Here is a 16,519-nt window from a genome sequence, read left to right on the forward strand (position 1 = left end):
TAGGTTCATGCTCTACAACATTCGCAGAGTACGACCCTGCCTCACGCAGGAAGCGGCGCAGGTCCTAATCCAGGCACTTGTCATCTCCCGTCTGGATTACTGCAACTCGCTGTTGGCTGGGCTCCCTGCCTGTGCCATTAAACCCCTACAACTCATCCAGAACGCCGCAGCCCGTCTGGTGTTCAACTTTCCCAAGTTCTCTCACGTCACCCCGCTCCTCCGCTCTCTCCACTGGCTTCCAGTTGAAGCTCGCATCCGCTACAAGACCATGGTGCTTGCCTACGGAGCTGTGAGGGGAACGGCACCTCCGTACCTTCAGGCTCTGATCAGGCCCTACACCCAAACAAGGGCACTGCGTTCATCCACCTCTGGCCTGCTCGCCTCCCTACCTCTGAGGAAGTACAGTTCCCGCTCAGCCCAGTCAAAACTGTTCGCTGCTCTGGCACCCCAATGGTGGAACAAACTCCCTCACGACGCCAGGTCAGCGGAGTCAATCACCACCTTCCGGAGACACCTGAAACCCCACCTCTTTAAGGAATACCTAGGATAGGATAAAGTAATCCTTCTAACCCCCCCCCCCTTAAAAGAGTTAGATGCACTATTGTAAAGTGGTTGTTCCACTGGATATCATAAGGTGAATGCACCAATTTGTAAGTCGCTCTGGATAAGAGCGTCTGCTAAATGACTTAAATGTAAAATGTAATGAAGGAGGATGTTTTTATAGTGCTATTGCACTGTGCGCATGAGCCACATTTGTAGTTCCCATTTGGAATGGGTGTCAAGAGTATCTGAGTGGGCTCAGGGGGCATGTCAGATCTCACCAAGCTATCTCCAATATTGCGACCCCACTTATAGACCACCAGTGGGGGTTCCTTGTGACAACACAGTCACAAGCTTAATGTAATCATTGTGTGCTAGGAATATGGGACTCAATACAAAACTTTAGACTACTTTAATAAACATACAGTGGCAAGAAAAAGTATGTGAACCCTTTAGAATTATCTGTATTTCTGCATAAATTGGTCACACAATTTGATCTGATCTTCATCTAAGGCACAACAATAGACAAACAGTGTGCTTAAACTAATAACACCAATTATTGTATTTTTCTTCTCTATATTGAATACATCATTTAAACAGTCACAGTGTAGGCTGGAAAAAGTATGTGAACCCCTAGGCTAATGACTTCTCCAAAAGCTAATTGGAGTACGGAGTAAGCTAACCTGGAGTCCAATCAATGAGACGAGATTGGAGATGTCGGTTAGAGCTGCCCTGCCCTATAAAAAACACTCACAAAATGTGAGTTTGCTATTCACAAGAAGCATTGCCTGATGTGAACCAAGCCTCGAACAAAAGAGATCTCAGAACACTTAAGATTAAGAATTGTTGAATTGCATAAAGCTGGAAAGGGTTACAAAAGTATCTCAAAAAGCCTTGATGTTCATCAGTCCATGGTAAGACAAATTGTCTATAAATGGAGAAAGTTCAGCACTGTTGCTACTCTCTCTAGGAGTGGCTGTACTGCAAAAGCACAGAGCAGAATGCTCAATGATGTTATGAAGAATCCTAGAGTGTCAGCTAAAGACTTGCAGAAATCTCTGGAACATGCGAACATCTCTGTTGACGAGTCTACGATACGTTAAACACTAAACAAGAATGGTGTTCAGATCATAGTTTATGACCAATTTACACAGAAATCCAGGTAATTCCAAAGGGTTCACATACTTTTTCTTGCCACTGTATAAGTGAATTTGTCCCAATACTTTTGGTCCCTAAAACAGTCTGCACTTTAACCTCATAGTCATTGTATCATTTCAAATCCAAAGTGCTGGAATAGAGAGCCAAAACAACAAAATGTGTCACTGTCCAAATACTTTTGGAGCTCACTGTACTTACATGAAGGCAGGGTAAAGTGACTATGCATCAGGATAGATAATAATAATAAAAAGAGTAAAATAAAGAATAGAGTAGCAGCATATACAGTACCAGTCAAAAGTTTGGACAAACCTACTCATCTCTGGGTTTTTCTTTATTTGTACTATTTTCTACATTGTAGAATAATAGTGAAGACATCAAAACTATGAAGTAACACATTTGGAATCATGTAATAACCAATATATTTCATATTTGAGATTCTTCAAAGTAGCCACCCTTTGCCTTGATGACAGCTTTGCACACTCTTGGCATTCTCTCAACCAGCTTCATCGGGTAGTCACCTGGAATGCATTTCAATTAACAGGTGTGCCTTGTTAAAAGTTAATTTGTGGAATTTCTTTACTTCTAAATGTGCTTGAGCCAATCGGTTGTGTTGTGACAAGGTAAGGGTGGTATACAGACGATAGCCCTATTTGGTAAAAGACCAAGTCTATATTATGGCAAGAACAGCTCAAATAAACAAAGAGAAACAACAGTCTATCATTACATTAAGACATGAATGTCAGTCAATGTGGAACATTTCAAGAACTTTCTTCAAGTGCAGTCACAAAAACAATCAAGCGCTATGATGAAACTGGCTCATATGAGGACCGCCACAGCAAAGGAAGACCCAGAGTTACCTCTGCTGCAGAGGATAAGTTCATTAGAATTACCAGCCACAGAAATTACAGCCCAAATAAATGCTTCACAGGGTTCAAGTAGCAGACACATCGCAACATCAGCTGCAAATAAACCACTACAAAAGGACACCAATAATAAGAAAAGACTTGCTTGGGCCAAGAAACACGAGTAATGGACATTAGACCGGTGGAAATCTGTCCTTTGGTGGATGAGTCCAAATGTGAGATTTTTGGTTCCAACTGCTGTGTCTTTGTGAGACGCAGAGTAGGTGAACGGATGATCTCCGCATGTGTGGTTCACATCGTGAAGCATGGAGGAGGACGTGTGATGGTGATTTGATGGTGACACTGTCTGTGATTTATTTAAAATTCAAGGCACACTTAACCAGCATGGCTACCACAGCATTCTGCAGCAATATGCCATTCCATCTGGTTTGTGCTTAGTGGGACTGTTTTTCAACAGGACAATGACCCAACACACCTCCAGGCTGTGTAAGGGCTATTTTGACAAATATGGAGAGTGATGGAGTGCTGCATCAGATGACCTGACCTCCACAACCACCCAACCTCAACCCAATTGAGAAGGATTGGGATGAGCTGAACTGCAGAGTGAAGGAAAAGCAGCCAACAAGTGCTCAGCATATGTAGGAACTCCTTCAAGACTGTTGGAAAAGCATTCCAGGTGAAGCTGGTTGAGAGAATGCCAAAAGTGTCCAAAGCTGTCATCAAGGCAAAGGGTGGCTACTTTGAAGAATCTAAAATCTAAAATATATTTTGATTTGTTTAACACTTTTTTGGTTACTACATGATTCCATATGTGTTATTCCATAGTTTTGATGTCATCACTATTATTCTACAATGTAGTGTGTGTGTGTGTGTGTGTGTGTGCGTGCGTGCGTGCGTGCGTGCGTGCGTGTGTGTGTTTGTGCTGTGTCGGTATGCATTTGTGTTATGTGTATGTGAATGTGTGTGGGTATTGTGTGAGAAATAAATAAAAAACATTAATACCTTATTTATTCAGAGCCTGCATTGAGACTCAAAATTGAGCTCAGGTGCATTCTGTTTCCATTGATCATGCTTGAGATGTTTCTACAACTTGATTGTAGTCCACCTGTGGTAAATTCAATTGATTGGACATGATTTGGAAAGGCACACACCTGTCTATATAAACCAAGCCATGAGGTCAAAGGAATTGTCTGTAAAGCTCATAGACTGGACTGTGTCGAGGCACAGATCTGGGGAAGGGTACCAAAACATTTCTGCAGCATTGAAGGTCCACAAGAACACAGTGGCCTCCATCATTCCTAAATGGAAGTTTGGAACCACCAAGACTCTTTCTAGAGCTGGCCGCATGGCCAAACTGAGCAATCGGGGGAGAAGAGCCTTGGTAAGGGAGGTGATCTAGAACCTGATGGTCAGTCTGACAGAGCTCCAGAGTTCCTCTGTGGAGATGGGAGAACCTTCCAGAAGGTCAACCATCTCTGCAGCACTCCACCAATCAGGCCTTTATGGTAGAGTGGCCAGACGGAAGACACTCCTCAGTAAAAGGCACATGACAGCCCGCTTGGAGTTTGCCAAAAGGCACCTAAAGACTCTCAGAACATGAGAAACAAGATTCTCTGGTCTGATGAAACCAAGATTGAACTCTTTGGACTGATTGCCAAGCGTCACTTCTGGAGGAAACCTGGCACCATCCCTATGGGTAAGCATGGTGGTGGCAGCGTCATGCTGTGGGGATTTTTCAGCGGCATGGACTGGGAGACTAGTCAGGATCGAGGAAAAGATTAACAGAGCAAAGTACAGAGATATCCTTGATGAAAACCTGCTTCAGAGTGCTCAGGACCTCAGACTGGGGCGAAGTTTCCCCTTTCAACGGGACAACAACCCTAAGCACACAGCCAAGATAACGCAGGAGTGGCTTCTGGACAAGTCTCTGAATGTCCTTGAGTGGCCCAGCCAGAGTGGCCCAGCCGGACTTGAACCCGATCGAACATCTCTGGAGATACCTGAAAATAGCCATGCAGCGACGCTCCCCATCCAACCTGAAAGAGCTTGAGTGGATCTGCAGAGAAAAATTGGAGAAACTCCCCAAATACAGGTGTGCCAAACGTGTAGCTTCATACCCAAGAAGATTTGAGGCTGTAATCGCTGCCGAAGGTGCTTCAACAAAGTACTGAGTAAAGGGTCTGAATACTTGTGTAAATGAGGTATTTCCGTTTTTTTTTTTTTATATACATTTGCAAATATGTCTAAAAACCTGTTTTTGCTTTTTCATTATGGGGTATTGTGTGTAGATTGGTGAGAAAGAAAAATGATGTAATACATTTTAGAATAAGGCTGCAACATTTTTAAAAAGTCAAGGGGTCTGAATACTATATTGTATATACCGTTAACAGGTGAAGCCTGCTCCAGAGCGTCTATTTCTCCTGTTCTCCTCCTCATGTTGCCCCCGCTGGACGCTCGGTGGTGGTGCTTCTTCTTGTTCTTTATCAGAATCTTACCCAGCAGCTCCTGGGGTGAGGGTAAGGGCTGAACAGGGATCAGCTATAGGAACGGAGAGATAATATAATACATTAGTAAAAAGGTTTAAGGCCTTATCTAGAACCAGCTCCTAAAGCAGGGATCATCAACTAGATTCAGCCGAGGGCCAATTTTATCTTGAGCGGCTGGTCGTGGGGGCCAGAACATAATTCCAAATAATTTGACTGCAAATTACCCACAAAAATAATATATAATATTTGACAAAAAAATTATCATTTCAAACCTTGCTTACATTTGTATACGATCACATGTCTCTCTACTTTGGGTGGGAATACTTGGGAATATATATTTTTTAAAGTATCACTTGAAACTGTCCTAAAGGATGGGACACATGATAATGAACCAAAAAACATTCCTTACCCCAGGACACTTCATCAGAGCCTCACATAATTCTGTTTATTACGTAGAGGCTCTTATTGTCCCATTATGCCGAAACATAAGCCTTTTTGTATGTCCCGTGAATAAACGTAGCAGTTCTATGAGTACAGAGTGCTCTTTTTTCTTCCTTTTTCTTTATTCTTTGAAGTATTCTGGGTTAAGGAATGTTTAAAAAAAAATTCAAGTACCTCAGTCGAGCACCTGATTCCCCTTTTGTGTTTAAGCTGGGCTGAAGTGCGTTTGGGTACACTTTTATTTACACCATAATGAATGTTGGTCATGTGCAGCAGGTGGCAGTCCTATCACCTCTGACCACAGAACATCTGCTGTCATTTTCTGTTTCATTCCACCCAGCAGGTGCTCTACGAACAAGGTCGACGTCTGTTATGGTGTGTCCCGCCCTTAAGAATCACCCCAACCCCTAACCCTAACCCTTGACCTCTAACCCCTAGCCAGGCCTACCGGGTATTTCTCTAGAGGGTCGATGAGGAGGGCGTCGCCAAAAATAGTCCTACAATATTCCGCCATCTTGGCCTGCTGCTTCGCCCTGAGAGAGGGATGGTACGAGATAGAGAGAAAGAGAAAAAAAATTATGGAATAAGAGAGAGATACTTTTTGTTTTTCTTTCAATGAGCCATTCTCCTACCCAGAATGATCACTCACGAGTCAACATGGTTTTCAAAGGAGAGGATTACGGGATAGGGAGAGGTCTTAAACGCACTTTCTGCTATTGCTTCAATCACCTCCTATAGGAGAGAGACAGAGAAGAGACAGAGAGTGTGAGAGAGAGAGAGGTCAAAAATAGAATTCCATTTCAGACACATCCAATAATATGTGTGATTAAGAACATTAAAGGGTATCTCCGTGGTCATGGTGAAGCCTTGTGTGATGCATACTGATCAGAAATATATAACACTTTCAAAGATTTTACTGAATTACAGTTCATATAAGGAAACCAGTCAATTGAAATAAATTAATTAGGCCCTAATCTATGGAGTTCATATGACTGGGAACACAGATATGCATCTGTTGGTCACAGATACCTTTAAAAAAAGGTAGGGGCGTGGATCAGTGTCCGGTGTGACCATTTGCTTCATGACGCGCTACACATTTCCTTCGCATAGAGTTGATCAGGCTGATGATTGTGGCCTGTGGAATGCTGTCCTCTTCAATGGCTGTGTGAAGTTGCTGGATATGTAACCTTTATTTAACTAGGCAAGTCAGTTAAGAACAAATTCTTATTTACAATGACGGCCTACCCCGGCCAAACCCAGAGGGAACTGAAACACAGTTCGTACAGGTCGGTCCAGAGGATTCCAAACATGCTCAATAGGTGACATGTCTGGTGAGTTTCCAGGCCTTGGAAGAACTGAGACTTTTTCAGCTCCCAGGACTTGTGTACAGTACCTTGCGATATGGGGCCGTGCCTTATCATCCTGAAACATGAGGTGATGGCGGTAGATGAATGGGCCTCAGGATCTCGCCACGGTATCTCTGTGCATTCAAATATTTATCGATAAAATGCAATTGTGTACGTTGTCTGAAGCTTATGCCTGCCTGTACCATAACCCCACCGCCACCATCTGGCACTCTGTTCACAACATTGACATCAGCAAACCACTTGCCCACACAACACCATACATGTGGTCTGCAGTTGTGAGGACGGTTGGACGTACTGCCAAATTCTCTGGAGGCAGCTTATGGTAGAGAAATGAACATCCAATTCTCTGGCAACAGCTCCGTTGGACATTCCTGCAGTCAGCATGTCAATTGCACGCTCCTTCAAAACTTGAGACATCTGTGGCATTGTGTTGTGTGACAAAAACTGCACATTTAGAGTGGCCTTTTATTGTCCCCAGCACAAGGTGCACCTGTGTAATGATCATGCTGTTAAATCAGATTCTTGATATGCCACACCTGCCAGGTTGGTGGATTATCTTGGCAAAGGAGAAATGCTCACTAACAGGGATGTAAACAAATTTGTGCACAACATTTGAGAGAAATAACCTTTTTTGTGCATATGGAACATTTCAGGGATCTTTTATTTCAGCTAACACTTTACAAACACTTTGCAGCTTATAAACGCACTTTACATGTTGCGTTTATATTTTTGTTCAGTGAAGAAGTAAACACACATACTGAACCCCACACACACACACACACACACACACACACACACACACACACACACACACACACACACACACACACACACACACACACACACACAGTCTTGTACAGCTAACCTTGTGGGGACATACAATTCAGTCCCATTCAAAATCCTATTTTCCCTAACCCCTAACCCTAATCCTAACCCGTACTCTTACCCTAACCCTAACCCTAACCTTAACCCTAACCCTAACCCAAAAACCTAAACTTTATCCTAACCCTAAACCTAAACCTAACCCTAGCTCCTAACCCTAACCCTACAACTAACCCTAGCTCCTAACCTTAATATTTAACTTAATTCTAACCCTAACACTAATTCTAACCTTAACCCTAAACCCCCTAGAAATAGCATTTGACCTTGTGGGGACTAACAAAATGTCCCCAGTTGGTCCATTTTTACTTTGTTTACTATTCTTGTAGGGACTTCTGGTCCCCACAAGAATAGTTAAACACGTCCACACACACACACACACACACACACACACACACACACACACACACACACACACACACACACACACACACACACACACACACACACACACACACACACACACACACACACACACCTTGAAGGGTATCTCAGTGGTCATGGTAAAGCCGTGCGTGATGTAAGGTTCTTCATCCTGGGGCCGTCCTTTCCAACAGTCCAGCTCTATACAGCGACAGCCGGTCAGCAACACCTGGCGATACATCTCCACCGATGACAGACCGGTCAACTGACCAACTGTGCGGTGGGGGGGGGGTAGATGAGGTAAGAATGAGTGAGATGAGTGTGCGAGTGTATCATTGTGTGTGTGTGTGTGTGTGTGGCATGTGTATCCATGTGCAGTGTGTATGCGTGTGTGTGTGGGTGAGAGGATACCTAGTCAGTTGCACAACTGAATGCGTTCAACTAAATGTATCTTCCACCTTTAACCCCTCTGAATCAGAGAGGTGCGGGGGGCTATCTGAATCGACGTCCATGTCATTGGCGCCTGGGGAGCAGTTGTTCTTGTGGATTAACTGCCTTGCTCAAGGGCAGAACGGTTGATTTTTTCCATCTTGCCGGCTCAGGGATTCAAACCAGCGACCTTTCAGTTACTGGCCCAACGCTCTTAACCGCTAGGCTACCTGTGTGTGTGTAGCTGTGAGGCTTGTCTGTGTGCATATCTCTGTGTGTGTGAACTTGTGACGTGTTTGCATGCATTTGAGCGTGTGCATTTGTGTGTGTGTCCGGGTGTGTGTCTGTGTGTGTACCTACCTGTGAGGTATGTGTTGTGTGAAGAGTTGATAAAGTAGTGGGACAGGGGCTGGTTCATATCATCTATGATGTCTAGTCTCTCTGGTGGGACGATGGTATTCTCCTCTCCTCCAAGATATTTACTGAACCCCATCAGACTGATCTGGTCTGGAGAGAGAGAGAGAGAGAGAGAGAAAGGGAAGGAGGGAGAGAAAGGAGGGAAGAGAGAAAGAGGGAGAGAGAGAAAGTGGGAAGAGAAGTGAGTGATCAAAAATAAACACATACAGGTGTCTGTGCAAACACATATACACACAACAACCACAAACAGTCTCTCTCTGCCCCCATTACCTCTCTCCAGCTGGCTAGCGTTGCTCTCGTATTTCTCCATCAGTTGTCTGATCTGCTCTCTCTTCAGAGGAGGATAGAGGACCTCGTTGAGACGAGAGTCTCTCTGACGACGGTTTATAAAGTCTGTCAGCTGATCCAAGGAGAGGAAAGGCTTTCCCCTAGAACCACTGAGGGGGGGGGGGGTTCAAGAGAGAATAGTGTTGAGATTTGAATCTGGTGCAGCCTAGCATCACAACATTCTATTACGATGGCATCATAACATGTTATTTTGGTGTATGTGTGCGCTTGTTTGTTTGTGTGTGTGTGTGTGTGTGTGTGTGTGTGTGTGTGTGTGTGTGTGTGTGTGTGTGTGTGTGTGTGTGTGTGTGTGTGTGTGTGTGTGTGTGTGTGTGTATGTGCGCACGTTCATGCATTCGTGTGTGTGAGTGACTCACAGCTCGACAAAGATGCGTTCTATCTCTGGTCGTAGACAGAGACTGTGTAGAAAGCTCTGGAACATTTCCCATGTAAAATCATCTGGCTTAATGCCCTCCACCTACAGCGAGGTGGCGAGGGATGAAGGGAGGCGGAGAGAGGGAGGCAGGGAGAAAGAGTGAGAGGAGAGATAAAGTGTCAGTTGAAAGGCTTCTGCACATCTATCAAACTACAGCAAACTACAGCAAACTAACTATTGATCTATTGGGTTGTTTTCCCCGCAACACCAACTGGTGGAACTATGAACAACTATGTCCAGCTACGGCTACACATCATCAAGATTCTCTCAGCAACTGTCCGTAGATGGTTGGGTTTAGTTTAATAGATGTGTAAAAGCCTTGACAGTCAGTTTAACAGCCCTTCTGTTATTGTATCAGCAGGGGGCAGAATGGGACAATAATAACACACAGGCCTGGTATGACCAGCTACATACAAAAGTTACCAGGGCAGCACACTATGTTGCCAAGGCACTGGGGGGGGGGGGGGTGTGTGTATTCATAGGGAGAAATGGTCTACGACTAAAGCCTCCCGCATGCAATTTTACACCCAACTACGATCTTTGGTGCAGTATTTCTCAAGTGAAAAATTGTGCATGAAAACGAGTCATCTATCGTTGAATGACAACAAGCACTTCATTGAAGAATCCCTACTGTTGACCAATGACCAGTCGAAGGTGCAAAGACTTGAATTTGTGTGCACGAACAGCCGAAAAAACCCTTGCCGAAAACCAAAACGTCACAAAATGTTGTAATAATACAGTATATGCACAAACTGTTCTGAACTGTTTCAGATGGGAAGCATGCGGACGCCTTAAGGGACACCACGATATTACGGAGGAAATGGGTTTGAACTTTGACCTTTGAACCTGACTTTGCAATGCTTTCAGCAGTTCACATATGCTGATCAGCTCTAGGGGCAACTTCATCCTACACCGTATTTACTGATAGACACAAATAGAGGATTATGGACGAATTTGATAACTGATAACTGTGCCAGACAGGTTAGAGATGAGGTCATTGGTTATATTTCAAGATATTGTTTACCCTGATCAGACCACACTATTCCAACCACATGAATAAATTAAGGATTGTGATTCAATAATAATTTTACTGATAACTATGACAGAGAGGTGATTATAGATTGATAGTTAATTAATTGATTGAGTGATTGATTGATAGATTACCCTGTTGGGGACCAAACCACACTGCTCCAGCGCTGTCTCCACTCGCTTCTTATCAGAAAACATCTTAAGAATACTGAGCGAGAAAGAGTGAGGGAGGGAAAGAGGGACAGGGGGAGGGAGAGAGGGAGACAGAGGGAGGCAGGGAGACAGAGGGAGGAAGACGAGGAGGGGAGGGAAGAGAGAGCGAGAGACTTGTTCAGCATTGCTGATTTGGCAACACAAAAAAAGATTGTCACGCCAATAAAGCATTTCAACTGAATTGAAATGGAGGGGGAGAGGATGTGTGATCGTTAGAATCCATCTTACTAAATTGGATGTAATAATTAAGTTCACCTAAGCACGTTGCATTTAGTTTGGAAACAAACTGTTACATTGGCTGGATTTCAGTTACATAACAATTAGTTGAGAGGGATAGAGAGCCAGAAGGAGAGAAAAAGAGAGACAAGGTAGAGAACAACAGAGGGAGAAAGTGAAACTGAGAAAATAGGTAGAAAGGAGAAGTGGAAAGTCATGTCTGTTAACTATGTCAGGAAAGGCAGAAGTGTGTATGTGTGTGTCTCACTTCTTCACTGGAATCTTTCCATCCTGATTCACCTGCAACTTTAACTTGGTGTACCTGAGAAAGAGAGAGAGAGAGAGCATCAAAAAACATGCTATTTCAGTATGAATAAGATGCACACCACACACACACAACTTACGCTTTGAGGAGGAAGGTGTTGCGAGATGCATTCTGAGACAGAATGTTTGTGGCCAGTTTAAACAGCTCCTCTGTCCACACCTGAACATACACACACACACACACACAGTGAACAATTATTATCAAGAACAGTGATACACACACAAACACATACACGATCAGCACTTACAATCATAACTGTAATACCACCCACAGTTACATAAACACAAACCACAGACTCAATATCACGAAGAACACAATCAGTGCAGGGACTGAGAGATACAGGACATGTCCCAAATCGCACCCTATTCCCTATATAGTGCACTGCTTTTGACTAAGGCCCATAGGGCTCTGGTGAAAAGTAGTGCACTATGTAGGGAATAGGGTGTCATTTGGGGGGGACACAGAAGGGGAAAACAGAGAGAGTGGAGGGGGAAGGAAGGAGGGAGGGAAGAGAGAGATGAATGCAAACATAAAAGAGATGGAGTGAAAGAGAGAAAGGAGGAGGGAACAAACAACAGGAACAGGTGAGCAGCTCAGTGTTAGAGGGTGAGAGGAGAGAGAGAGAAACAGAAAAAACATAAGCAGAGAGAAGAGAGTGATAGATGGAGATTATATGTGTTTATTTGTTAAGTCAAGGAAGGAGGAAAGATGGAATTAAGATACAAAGGTAACGATAGAGAGGCAAGTGAGAGAGGGATTTGAGAGATGAGTAGAGGTGTTTCCATTGTAAGTCAAGGAAGGAAGGGAGAGAGAGTGAAGGGGACAGAGGTAGCGATAGGTGAGAGGAGAGAAGAGAGTGATAAAGGGGTGAGAGGAGGGATAGATGATAGGAGAGGATAAAATAAAGTGATAAAGGGATGAGAGGAGAGGAGGGAACAGAAAAGAGAAAAGGGGCAGAGGGAACAAGAAAGGAGTGATAGAGGGATGATAGGAGAGATGATAGTGGTAGAGGGATGAGAGAAGATAGTGATAGAAGGATGAGAGTAGTGATGGATGAGAGGGGAGGAGAGAGAAAGGTATTTCCATGGTAACCTTGGCAGTGTCTTCCTGCATGGCCTGGAAGTTGAGGAAGGATACGTTGACCAGGTCATTGCCGTGGACAACCGTTACCAGCTTCCCCTCCACGGCAACACCCCCTTCGCCTGGTTTACCGAACCCCAAAACCTCTCTGACACGTGGGTCCTACCAGAGACAATACACAACACTATAACTACACGCTAAAAACATGTAACAACACATTATAAACATGTTAACAAACGCAGTTCTTAATACCGGGTCCTATGGGAGAGAACGTACAACACGTTATTAAAATGCTAATAATATACTAAATACACGCTAAGAACATACTAACTACATCATAACCACATAACCACATACACATCAGTAACGCATCACTGACACACGGTCCTTCAACATACATACACAAACTAACAACATACCAACTACCATCGTCCTTCCCAGCTTTGGACACTTTTCTATACTTTACTGTTCATTCTCTATAAGAGGGATCATCAACTACACTGAACAAAATGTGTTGGTCCCATGTTTAATGAGCTGAAATAAAATATCCCAGAAATGTTTCATATGCACAAAAAGCTTATTTCTCTCAAATTTTGTGCACAAATCTGTTTTCATCCCTGTTAGTGAGCACTTTGCCAAGACCTGACAGGTGTGGCATATCCAGAAGCTGACTAAACAGCATGATCATAACAGGTGCATCTTGTGCTGAGGACAATAAAAGGCCACTTTAAAAAAATATATATAATAATAATTTCACCTTTATTTAACCAGGTAGGCTAGTTGAGAACAAGTGATCATTTACAACTGCGACCTGGCCAAGAATAAAGCAAAGCAGTTCGATACATACAACACCACAGAGTTACACATGGAATAAACAAAACATACAGTCAATAATACAGGTGAAGAAAATATATATACAGTGTGTGCAAATGAGGTAAGATAAGGGAGGTAAGGCAATAAATAGGCAATGGTGGCGAAGTATTTACAATATACCAATTAGACACTGGAGTGATTGATGTGCAGAAGACGAACGTGCAAGTAGAGATACTGGGGTGCAAAGGAGCAAGATAAATAAATAAATACAGTATGGGGATGAGGTAGTTGGATGAGCTATTTGCAGATGGGCTATGTACAGGTGCAGTGATCTGTGAGCTGCTCTGACAGCTGGTGCGTAAAGCTAGTGAGGGAGATATGAGTCTCCAGCTTCAGTGATTTTTGCAGTTCGTTCCAGTCATTGGCAGCAGAGACTGGAAGGAAAGGTGGCCAAAGGAGGAATTGGCTTTGGGGGTGACCAGTGAGATATACCTGCTGGAGCGCCTGCTACGGGTGGGTGCTGCTATGGTGACCAGTGAGCTGAGATAAGGTGGGGCTTTACCTAGCAGAGACTTGTAGATGACCTGGAGCTAGTGGATTTGGCGATGAGTATGAAGCGAGGGCCAGCCAACGAGAGCGTACAGGTCGCAGTGGTGGGTAGTATATGGGGCTTTGGTGACAAAACGGATGGCACTGTGATAGACTGCATCCGATTTGTTGAGTAGAGTGTCGGAGGCCATTTTGTAATTGACATCGCCGAAGTCAAGGATCGGTAGGATGGTCAGTTTTACAAGGGTATGTTTGGCAGCATGAGTGAAGGATGCTTTGTTGCGAAATAGGAAGATGATTCTAGATTTAATTTTGGATTGGAGATGCTTAATGTGAGTCTGGAAGGAGAGTTTACAGTCTAACCAGACACCTAGGTATTTGTAGTTGTCCACATATTCTAAGTCAGAACCGTCCAGAGTAGTGATGCTGGACGGGCGGGCAGGTGTGGGCAGCGACCGGTTGAAGAGCATGCATTTATTTTCCATTTAAGAGCAGTTGGAGGCCACGGAAGTAGAGTTGCATGGCATTGAAGCTCGTCTGTAGGTTAGTTAACACAGTGTCCAAAGAAGGGCCAGAAGTATACAGAATGGTGTCATCTGCGTAGAGGTGGATCAGAGAATAACTAGCAGCAAGAGCGACATCATTGATGTATACAGAGAAGAGAGTCGGCCCGAGAATTGAACCCTGTGGCACCCCCATAGAGACTGCCAGAGGTTCGGACAACAGGCCCTTCAATTTGACACACTGAACTCTATCAGAGAAGTAGTTGGTGAACCAGGCGAGGCAGTCATTTGAGAAACCAAGGCTGTTTTGTCTGCGATAAGAATGTGGTGATTGACAGAGTCGAAAGCCTTGGCCAGGTTGATGAGGACGGCTGCACAGTAATGTCACAGTAATGTATCGATGGCGGTTATGATATCGTTTAGAACCTTGAGCGTGGCTGAGGTGCACCCATGACCAGCTCTGAAACCAGATTGCATAGCGGAGAAGGTACGGTGGGATTCGAAATGGTCAGTAATCTGTTTATTAACTTGGCTTTTGAAGACCTTAGAAAGGCAGGGTAGGATAGATATAGGTCTGTAGCAGTTTGGGTCTAGAGTGGCTCCCCTTTGAAGAGGATGATCGCAGCAGCTTTCCAATCTTTGGGAATCTCAAACGATACAAAAGAGAGGTTGAACAGGCTAGTAATAGGGGTTGCAACAATTTCGGCAGATATTTTTACAAAGAGAGGGTCCAGATTGTCTAGCCCGGCTGATTTGTAGGGGTCCAGATTTTGCAGCTCTTTCAGAACAACAGCTATCTGGATTTGGGTGAAGGAGAAATGGTGGAGGCTTGGGCGAGTTGCTGTGGGGGGTGCAAGGTAGTTGACCGGGGTAGGGGTAGCCAGGTGGAAAGCATGGCCAGCCGTAGAAAAATGCTTGTTGAAATTCTCAATTAAAGCGGATGTATTGGTGGTGACAATGTTTCCTAGCCTCAGCTGGGAGGAGGTGCTCTTATTCTCCATGGACTTTACAGTATCCCAGAACTTTCTTGAGTTTGTGCTACAGGATGCAAATTTCTGTTTGAAAAAGGTAGCCTTAGCTTTCCTAACTGCCTGTGTATATTGGTTCCTAACTTCCCTGAAAAGTTGCATATCATGGGTGCTATTCGATGCTAATGCAGTACGCCACAGGATGTTTTTGTGCTGGTCAAGGGCAGACAGGTCTGGAGTGAACCAAGGGCTATATCTGTTCCTGGTTCTACATTTTTTAGAGTGGCTCCCCTTTGAAGAGGATGATCGCAGCACTGGAATTGTGAGTCAGTGAATTATAAGTGAAATAATCTGTCTAAACAATAGTTGGAAAAATGATTTGTCATGCACAAAGTAGATGTCCTAACCGACTTGCCAAAACTATAGAAAGAATTTTGTGGAGTGGTTGAAAAACGAGTTTTAATGACTCCAACATAAGGGTATGTAAACTTCCGACTTCAACTGTAGGTGTTCCTTTTGTCCAGGTGGGAAAGGGCAGTGTGGAGTCCAATGGAGATTGCATCATCTGTGGATCTGTTGGTGCGGTATGCAAATTGGAGTGGGTCTAGGGTTTCTGGGATAATGGTGTTGATGTGAGCCATGACCAGTCTTTCAAAGCATTTCATGGCTACAGACGTGAGTGCTATGGGTCGGTAGTCATTTAGGCAGGCTACCTTGGCGTTCTTGGGCACAGGGAATATGGTGGTCTGCTTGAAACATGTTGGTATTACAGACTCAGACAGGGAAAGGTTGAAAATGTCAGTGAAGAGACTTGCCAGTTGGTCAGCTCATGCTCGGAGCACACGTCCTGGTAATTCGTCTGGCCCAGCGGCCTTCTGAATGTTGACCTGTTTAAAGGTCTTACTCACATCGGCTGCGGAGAGCGTGATCACACAGTCATCCAGAACAGCTGATGCTCTCATGCATGTTTCAGTGTTACTTGCCTCGAAGCAAGCATAGAAGTTATTTAGCTCATCTGGTAGCCTCATGTCACTGGGCAGCTCTCGGCTCTGCTTCCCTTTGTAGTCTGTAATAGTTTGCAAGCCCTGCCACATCAGACGGGCATCGGCGCCGATAT

General features: G+C 44.2%; 1 protein-coding gene across 3 annotated transcripts in view; it reads right to left on the reverse strand.

The window, feature by feature from the left end:
• LOC139534262 (1-phosphatidylinositol 4,5-bisphosphate phosphodiesterase beta-3-like) overlaps window positions 1-16,519 on the reverse strand; it is a 111,740-nt gene that overhangs the window by 31,070 nt on the left and 64,151 nt on the right. For all 3 annotated transcript variants that reach the window (XM_071333273.1, XM_071333272.1, XM_071333274.1), the window contains exons 4-14: window positions 12,582-12,731; window positions 11,569-11,648; window positions 11,433-11,486; window positions 10,871-10,943; window positions 9,648-9,748; window positions 9,214-9,380; window positions 8,887-9,033; window positions 8,213-8,370; window positions 6,138-6,220; window positions 5,937-6,021; window positions 4,943-5,099 (exon numbers count right to left, since the gene is read on the reverse strand). In XM_071333273.1, the coding sequence (XP_071189374.1) occupies window positions 4,943-5,099; window positions 5,937-6,021; window positions 6,138-6,220; window positions 8,213-8,370; window positions 8,887-9,033; window positions 9,214-9,380; window positions 9,648-9,748; window positions 10,871-10,943; window positions 11,433-11,486; window positions 11,569-11,648; window positions 12,582-12,731 (1,255 nt within the window). The remainder of the gene's footprint in view (window positions 1-4,942; window positions 5,100-5,936; window positions 6,022-6,137; window positions 6,221-8,212; window positions 8,371-8,886; window positions 9,034-9,213; window positions 9,381-9,647; window positions 9,749-10,870; window positions 10,944-11,432; window positions 11,487-11,568; window positions 11,649-12,581; window positions 12,732-16,519) is intronic.

This window comes from Salvelinus alpinus, chromosome 11, assembly GCF_045679555.1.
Source record: "Salvelinus alpinus chromosome 11, SLU_Salpinus.1, whole genome shotgun sequence".
Lineage (NCBI taxonomy): Eukaryota > Metazoa > Chordata > Actinopteri > Salmoniformes > Salmonidae > Salvelinus > Salvelinus alpinus.